The sequence below is a fragment of the Vigna angularis genome, chromosome 8 (assembly GCF_016808095.1).
Source record: "Vigna angularis cultivar LongXiaoDou No.4 chromosome 8, ASM1680809v1, whole genome shotgun sequence".
Taxonomy (NCBI): domain Eukaryota; kingdom Viridiplantae; phylum Streptophyta; class Magnoliopsida; order Fabales; family Fabaceae; genus Vigna; species Vigna angularis.
In genome coordinates this window covers 25,960,711-25,970,714 of record NC_068977.1, presented here as the reverse complement: position 1 = coordinate 25,970,714, position 10,004 = coordinate 25,960,711, and the positions used below count along the sequence as shown (strand labels likewise).

At 33.5% G+C, this 10,004-nt stretch overlaps 1 protein-coding gene across 1 annotated transcript; it reads left to right on the top strand.

Moving 5' to 3' along the window:
• Positions 1 to 1,187: 1,187 nt before the first annotated feature.
• On the top strand, positions 1,188 to 2,873 carry LOC108344826 (isoflavone 7-O-glucosyltransferase 1-like). The gene is given in 1 exon segment (NM_001329837.1): positions 1,188 to 2,873. A coding segment is annotated over 1 exon segment (1,425 nt). The 5' UTR covers positions 1,188 to 1,227; the 3' UTR covers positions 2,653 to 2,873.
• The last annotated feature ends 7,131 nt before the right edge of the window (positions 2,874 to 10,004 follow it).

Here is a 10,004-nt window from a genome sequence, read left to right as displayed (position 1 = left end):
TATTCTTCATTTCTACATGAAAGAAATTAATACAATTATCTTGTTTTCATTCCTCTCACAATTAATCGTTCTATTTTTCACTGTGACAAACAACAAACAAGGAAAAATCTATATATTGCTCACTCATGAAAAGTAGAAAATAAAAGTAAAATTGATTAATACATCAGTATGATGAGAAAAAGATAAAGGAAAACAATTAAGTATACAAACCACAATGTTATAAACAACTTCAAATTATGAAAGGGCAAATCACAATCTTCTATGCAGTATGCATAAACATAACTGTATAAGCACATATAAGCATAAAATAAACATTCAGTGGTCCTCTGAAAGTTTCTAGTTTAATTTTGAAGGCATTGTTATTTGTTATGAACGTGAGATGCATAATTATTCAAAATCTGAGTATAATGCTGACCTTTTTTATAGAGGGAAACTCTTCTTTTCACGAATTCGTGCAAACACGAAACATAAATAAAGGTTCATCCGTGATTTTCAATAAAAAAAACTCTATTTATACCTTTTCATATAATTTTTGTTGAGTAAAATAATGCAAGGGTGTTGCGTATGATTCGTACCTATAGTGTTAGTATCAATAATAATTTTTAAAATGAATATTTATCTATTCATAAAAATAAGCAATCAATTTTGTTTTTTAAATTTCAATATAACGTTGAAAATATTAAATGACAAAATATTCCTCAAATTTATATTTTAATATTTATAAATTTGGAAATATATTAAATTTTAAATTTTAATTTTAATATGATATTTTTGTTAAAATTTAATAGTAATTTATATAAAATCATAGTTTTTATAATAATAATTATTAAAGTTATACATATTTTTTAAAATTAAAAATTCATTATAATTTTATTATTTATTTAAAACAAAAATAATTTTTTCATTAAATATTTTTAATTTAATAACGATTGCATTAATCCGTAACCCAAATAATTCAAATATGTCAAATCTAATAAATTAAATAATCAAATATAAATTTTAAAATATTAAATTTAGATTATACTGAATTAAATTGAAGTCGGATCCAACCTATTATCATCTAGTTTCAGAATTTAAATTTTAAGATTTCCCAGCAGACATATATTTAATCCAAGACAGTTGGGCGTCGTGTTTCTTCCTATAAATAGAGCCATAAAGTTTTACCTTCATCACACAACCATCCTCCTTTGAATCATAAGAGAAACAAAGACTTTCTCTTGAATCGCCATGACCATGAAGAAGGATTCCATTGTTCTGTACTCAGCTTTGGGAAGAGGACACCTGGTTTCGATGGTGGAACTAGGCAAATTCATGTTATCCCATCACCCTTCTCTCTCCATCAACATCCTCTTCCTCACTCCACCCCCTAACCAAGACACCCCCACCTCCCCCACCGCCTTCACCTGCGCCGCCACCGCCAAATACATTACCGCCGTCACTGCCGCCACCCCCTCCATCACCTTCCACCGCATACCACAGATCTCTCTCCCCACCGTCCTCCACCCTCAAGCCCTAAACTTCGAGCTCTGCCGCGCCACCACCCACCACTTCCGACGCATCCTCAACTATATCTCGCATTCCTCGAACCTCATAGCCGTCGTCCTAGACTTTATGAACCACACAGCCACACGTGTCACCGACGCGCTCCAAATCCCCACGTACTTCTACTACACTTCCGGTGCCTCCACCCTCGCCATTCTCCTTAAGCAAATCATCATTCATGAAAGCACTACCAAGTCCATCAAGGACCTCAACATGCACTTCACCATTCCCGGGGTGCCCAGGATCCACACCGATGACCTCCCTGATACGGGAAAGGATCGTCAAAGCGAAAGTTGCCAGATTTTTATCGACATAGGGAAATGCATGAGGGACAGTTACGGGGTTATAGTAAACAGTTGTGATGCCATCGAAGGGAGGGTCATAGAAGCGTTCAACGAAGGGTTGATGGAAGGAACCACGCCACCCGTGTTCTGCATGGGGCCTGTGATTTCTTCTGAACCTGGCAAAGGGGACGATAATGGGTGTCTGAGTTGGCTCGACTCGCAACCGAGTCAGAGTGTGGTGTTTTTGAGCTTTGGAAGCATGGGAAGGTTCTCCAGGACGCAGCTGAGAGAGATCGCTATTGGGCTGGAGAAGAGTGAACAAAGGTTTTTGTGGGTTGTGAGGAGCGAGTTCGAAGAGGGTGACTCGGGGGAGCCACCGAGTTTGGACGAGTTGCTGCCAGAGGGGTTTCTGGAGAGGACAAAAGAGAAGGGGATGGTGGTGAGAGACTGGGCCCCACAGGCTGAAATTCTGAATCACGAGTCAGTGGGTGGGTTCGTGACTCACTGCGGGTGGAACTCGGTGTTGGAGGGAGTGTGGGAAGGGGTGCCCATGGTGGCGTGGCCTCTGTATGCAGAGCAGAAGCTGAACAAGGTGATTTTGGTGGAGGAAATGAAGGTGGGTTTGGGTGTGGAGAGGAACAAAGAAGGTTTAGTGAGTTCTACCGAGTTGGGAGAGCGAGTGAAGGAGCTGATGGACTCGGACAGGGGAAAAGAGATTAGACAGAGAATGTTTAAAATGAAAATCAGTGCGAAAGAAGCAATGAGTGAAGGTGGATCTTCTGTGGTTGCTTTGAACGAGTTAGTGCAAAAATGGAGAGCACACTAACTCAGGTAATGATTGTGCAATTATCCTGCTAAGCATAATTTATTCAGACTTATTAATAATTACTAGAAAAGTGTGAGATTCAGAAAAATAATGATGATGATGAGTTATCTTGTAAATTCTCAATGTTGTCAAGATTACTATAGAACGATGTTACAAGTTTAGATTCTCTTGAGAAGTAAATGAATTCCATGGAGAATATATTTTACCATTTCATTTTAAATGCAAAGTACGAATAATTAAATTAATCCCCACATGCAAATAATTCCAACAAGATGTCCTCCATTTGCATTACAATACTAGTATTTACACTTTTTTTATTTTATTTGGAACCATTTATTAAACTTTATTTTTGTCATATATATATATATATATATATATATATAAAGTTTATTATGAAAGTAAAGAAGCATTAGCGAGAAATTTTTGTTTAAAAGCCACCTCTTCTTGAATTTGTTTAAGCATATAACATAATTTCAATTTTCTCATGTAATTTATCAAAACTTTTGATCTTATAAATTTTCATGAATAATTTTTTAGACATAGCTTTAAGGAAGAATGTCTATTTTAACCATTTTTAAGTCGTTAAGCGATGAAGTTTAAGGTTAACTGAACATATGGTTTTCATATTATAAAAGTTTTGAGCTATTTAAATTAGACATATTAATTCCAAACTGAGTACTGACAGCTAATAATTTTGTGGCCTTTTCCATGCTTAACTACTTGCATTGGGGTAGCACATGCTCTTGCTAAATAAATCCGGAATTATTTATCTCAATTTCTTTTTTTTATTTCAAGCAACTTATAAACTATTTTTCTTTAACTTATTTCTAATGTTTATTAAGAAAGAAAAAGATATAATAATTCAATATAAAGATAGTTACTATGTAACATTTCATTATTAATAGTAAAATACTATTAAATAAAATATTATATATATGGTAATAGAATTATTATACAACCTTATGAAAGATAAGATCTACATTTGTAGAATTATCGGACTTTTCAACTACTTTATTCTTATTTTTACTGAAACAACTGAAAAGATCATATTCTTAAGCTCATACTTTCACAAAGAAAAAATAACAGACAACACAAAAATAAGGGTAAGCTAGTGGTAAACAATACATCATAAGTTTAATAAAAATTCAATCATACATTATATTACACACATGATAAAACATACATCCCAAATCATATCACAACCTTAGACTTAACTAATCCAGATATAGTATGAATGTCAAACTATAGTAGTTTATGCACTTGTAATAGTAATAGAGTTGACCTATCCCAAGCTACCACACAAGGTTAGCCTGTACATGTATTTGGCCAAGGTAAAGCCCTAGACTGGACTTCCTACTACTCTCCACGACATAACCAACCACCTCTGCTTGAGTTGGGGTTATTGAGAGCATCAGGATAAACTCTAAGTACAAAGTTCCATACATTCATACAACAACACAAGACACCACCATGTAACCTCTCCACGAGGGTCATGGAATTCCGTCCATCAATGTCATTTAGATAATCAACTACATATTCATCATCAACAAATCCCTCTCATAATTTTATATATATATATATATATACACACACACACACACACACACACACATATATATATATATATATACACACATATATATGTATATGTATATATTTATGTATATGTATATATATATATGTATTATCACATGAAACCTCTAATTATACAATAAACACCCAAAAACACCATTACAAGTAATCAAAAGTTACATAATAACACAGTTTTTCTTTATAGTATCTTAATATGTGCATTAGGTAAAGAAAACAGCTTGACAACCCTCACCAACAACTCCGGAAGGCTCAAAACCCCCCAAAACAACCTAAAGAACATCCAAAAATGATATCTAGAACCCTGAAAACCCTAAATATCGTGCAGTGGCGCTCAAGGGCGCCTAAGGGCTGGCACTCAACGCCCTAGCATTGGAAGCAAGCGCTCAACGGTGAAGCCTTTGGAATGGAGCATCTAGGGCTGCTTAGAGAAGGTTCTCTTGGACGCAACTGAGAGAGATCGCTATTAGGTTGGAGAAGAGTGAACAAAAGTTTATGTGGGTCATAAGGAACGAGTTTGAAGAGGGTGACATAGGGGAGCCACCAGTTTGGATGAGTTTGTGCCATAACTTGTTCTATGGATCGAGTTGGTTCCTTAAACATTAGAATTGATAAAAATACACATTTATAAGTTAAAATAAGCATTCATTTTATCATTAGACTCAAGATTAATTGCATTAAATCATTTTTTACACTCCAAAGCACCTAAACTCATATTTACACCTTATACATCAAATTTCTGCAACCTTACCAATTGAACAAGTCTTAATAGACCCAATAATAGATTACAATTCATCACATACAGCCCATAAGTTATAATTTGAAATCTCACTAGTTAAAACCCTTAAAATTGAACCTAAAACCATACAAAACTCAACATCTCAACTACTAATTCATTTTACCTCAGATTTCTCCCCAACAACTTTACTAACATGAAAAACATTGCCTCTATGCTAAAATGCTCCAGTGTTCAAATAATGTAGATTGGTCTAGCCATTATTCTCAAAACAAATCCTTCATATCTAAACCTCTGCTCTTACGGATCTTTCTTCCTCATAACCACTCAATTTGTATTTTCCATACTGCAAGCTCCACCCATAGGTCATCTGCTACCTCTTGTAATTTCCTTCTAACACTTTAGCTATTCTTTACTTTGGATTTACACCTAACTGATATCAATTCACCTTCTCTGGCTTCTTCTATGAAACATCATACAACTGTCTTAGTCACTCACGACTTTTGGTTTACTACCAATTGTTAACACTCTTGATCACCTTTAAACACAATCATTCCGATGACACCTTCACCTTCTTTGATTGATCTTAACCCTTTAGGAACATAGTTTCCAACTTCGTTATCCATTACCAAAGTATAACGCTTGTCTGTTGCATTGATTAAACCAAATTTGAACACTCCATCTTGACTTCTTCAACTAGCCAACATGAAACATTTTCCTTTCTTGACCCACTAGCTTGCACTCACGCTTAACTCTACCTTCTTCTCGAATTGAAACCACTAGCTTGATCAGTATTTAGTCATCTCACATGATACATCTCAAACTAGGGTTGTCTAATTGTCCATTTTCTCAACCATTTTGAGAAACTCATTAGTTATAGTTTTTCAATTATACTAATGAAATCTTTTTACAACTTTACCCCTTACCCTAGTCTTCCTATTCTTCAACCAACTCTTACTCAATCCATACCAAACCAAGAACTTGAATCTTCTTTCAATTTTTAAACACAGTTAAAGCTCCTTACCTTGAGATTGTCACTACACTTGAAACCAAAACTTTGTTCAACTTATTCATCTCATTGACCCACTTTTTTTGTTTAACTTCCATTTATACTTTCTCACTTCAAGGTTAACACTACGACTTGAAATTGTATACTCTTGTCATTTTCTCTGCCTTTTACCTAATTTTCCATATAATCTCACTCAGAACTTTTCAAGATCACCATACAGACTTTCAACTCAACTCAGACAACAACATCACTACCTTGTTAAAGAAGCTCACTCTTTACAAACCATTAACTTATGATTATGGAAGCTCTTCACATTCCACTTACTGGTAAGTATTATCTGTTGCACTACTTTGATTTCATATTTCCTTACTCATCGGTTTGTTGAGAAGGACACCCATTTTCATATCAACTATAACTTGAAAACTAACACCTTTGAAAAACCTTATTCAAAATTGATATGATCTTGCAAAAACCCTGAGAATTCTTCTCTTCCATAACAACTTTGTCATTTGGTTTCCTCAACATTGTTTCTATTTCTTGGAAAAAAACGTACATACCAAAAGTCACTACTAACTGCCCAAACTTATACTAAACGGTTCCAATCTGTTCTTTACTTTTCTTTTGAGATCTATCAAACTTGTAGTTCTTCCGATGATTACACTAAGTCCAGACCATTACTTCTACAACCAAACCTTCACATGCCTCTTATATTCCACACCCTCTACAAGAATCATCTAAAAAAGAAATTTTACCATTAGTTCTGTTTAAAACACCAACCAAAAACCCTTACACCATAAAGACGCAATCTTCTTTTCTTCAAATATCCATGTTAACCTCTTTTGATTCTCACAACCATTTTTCTTTACTTTCTAACTTGGTCCATAACTGATCTATAACCACTAACTTTCCTTCTTGAAACATGAAACTTCTCTTGAAAAGCATAAACCACCAGAGAACGATTTGAAAATAACCAAACCTCCCTAGTGATCACACCCCAAACATATGAAAGGACAACATCATCTATGCTTCACTTGCATTCATCAAACATCCTTGATTCACGTAACACTGATTTTCTTCTTTTTCTTAACCCCCACTTGATGCACCCCAACTGTTTTCCTTCCCTTAAAATGAGGAACACTTATGAAGACCAAAATCCATTAGAACAAAGGTTTATAGATGACCCATTATCTTATAAGGTTATGCTTCCATCTTGCTAAGAAAGCACTTCATATAAACTTCAAACCCGAGCCCTTTGATTGGCTCCACAAACGCCACATTACTTAGCAATCTTCATGTACTCACCACTACCAGCTAAACTTAAAACCTTCTTCAAGAAATACCCTCTTCAACTCAGAATCTTTAGTAACACAAAACCTACCTTTAAAACTCTGAACCTTAGAATACTCTCAGCCTGCAACACCAACTCTCTGACCTGATCTGAACCCACAAACTCATTGTCTTCGGTAACTCAGCATCCAACAATTACTTCTCTCTTGATCAAACTCAGTCGGTCACTCAACACCATCACAAAACCACCACTGATGAAAAATGACTTTAACACAGACTGCAACTTCATATCTCTAAACATATCAACCAACTTAAACTCTCTGATCATCTCGATAATCACTTCAACAACTCATGTTGTAGACATCCCTATTATCTATTTCAAAACCTTTCTTCTTCTTTCCTCATTCACCTTGCTCTTAATTCTCTAACGTTACCTTTCCTTACCAAATTGACATTTTGATGTACTCCTTCCTTCTACACTTGAAATCTTTCATCTTGGCCCATGGTCAACTTTCCTTATATAGAAACCACTGATCTTGAAAATATCCCTCTAAACTTAATTTTGATCCATCCACTTGCTAATAAGACTTAACCATCTCCTTCTGAGTAGATACTTAACTTAAGACTCTTACAATACTTCATTCTTCTCAAAGACTTCATTTTCTTTCAACTAGAAACTCAGCCCAATACAACTACTCCTCAACCTATTCTTAAGCTTACTCTTCTTTTATAAAGACTGTTTCCCCTGGCCCACTTTAAAATTCCTATTTCTTTCTTAGCTTTATCCTTATTGTTTTCACCATTAGTCTTCTTCATATCTCAACATTATTGATATACCCAACCATGCCTTCTCAAACATTGTCCTGCCACTATGCACTAACACCTTCCTTTGTTTTGACTTCTGACATTACTTATATAAGAAAATAAACCTACGAAAGACAAGATCTACACTTGTGAAATCATCTAACTTTCCAAGTGCTTCATCCTCCACATTTAACCTAAAACACCACCATCACACATCACAATAGCACCATCTCTCATAAAATTTGAAGTTTAACGCAAAATCATACAAGTCCACCAACAATTATTTGATCAAACAAAATTACACAACCACAATTCATCTTCTAAAACACTTCAAAAATGAATAACAAATATTTTATATAATTCAACAATATACATCAATTTCATAAACTACCAAACAATCATTTCATCAAAATATAACACTAGTTTCTCTTACCTTACATTGGTCAATGGAGCTCTAAAATGTCAACTCCTTTCTTAGAGTTCAAAGAACTCTAGAAAAGCCTACAACTCACCAATTGGTGATCGGGAACAATTCTTAGAAATGCAAGTTGGTAAAGAATCAAGGAAGGAACAATATTGATACATGGAAAAATGGAATTCTTTGCATGACCAAAAACTGAAATTACAAAAGAGAAAGGGTAGAAACTTATTTGCTTTAAACAAAGAATTGATTAGGTCAAAACGTAGACCTCATTTCCGTGATCAATTAGGTACTTCCTGATTATCAAATAGATGATTAAGAAGTTAGAACTTTAAAGAGAAGCTAAAGAATTATGGAAAAGTAATTTCTAGAGAGATGGTACGTTTTAAAATAATGAAATTCATTTATAACAAAATTATTTATAATAAAACCATTTAATATTAAAATAACTGAGTCTCATTATTTTTTACCACTCGTTTATTTGAATCTTTTAAAATTTAACTATTTTTTAAATTACAGTAGTTATATATAACATTATAAAAATATATATTTATTTTTCTAATTATGTCAATAATAATTTTATTATTATTTTGTTATCATGAAAAAAGGTACACTCAGTCTAAATACTTCCGTGAAAACAGTTAAAACAGTGAATACTACAGTAGAGACTTAAACTATCCTTTTAATTTTAATTGTGATTGAAAACTTATTTCCATACGTGAAAATCATAAATGTACAAAAGAAAATATTTAAATAATGATTAGTTTAATAATAAAAATAATTAATCACTATAATAACTAATTTTGATACTGATTTAAAAACTATTTTAATTATTAATAACTTTTAATTTATAAATTGTATATAAATTGATTATTATGATAAATAATTATTTTTTATTACCAAATTTAATTATTATTTTAATTTTTTTTAATGCAATAACAACTTTCAACTTAACAGTGTAAGGAAAAAGCGTAGAATATTAATGTTAAGACGTAATATATTTATTTTGATTGCAATATTATAAGCGTAAATGGCTGAGAGATAGGTTTGAACGTACATATGAATGACAGTAGAACATTTAAAGAACACAGTCCATTAATGGCTCTTCATTAATTTTTGGAAGCTGTTCAACACGACACGACCGAAGGAAATGCAGTTGAGGACTATTTCACTTCTCAGATTCAGTTTTCCTTACGCTGTGTTGACATGAGCGGAATACTCTATTCAAGAAGAATTTTGAGCGATACTTTGTGAGATTTTCATGTTGGTTTCGAGTGATTAGCGAGGAAGAATTTGAGATGATTTGTGGAATTGATGCATTTTCAGTATCTTGTTGAAATGCGATGATTTGAGCTGATTTATTAAGAAATGTCATCCTTAATCTTAGCCTTTTCGTCAAATGTCATCACTTTTTGTTTGAAATAACTCATGTCAAATTGAAGTATTTGATTCCAAGTAACAATAATATATTCCAGCGCGTAGAAGATACAGAAGTGGAGATTGTA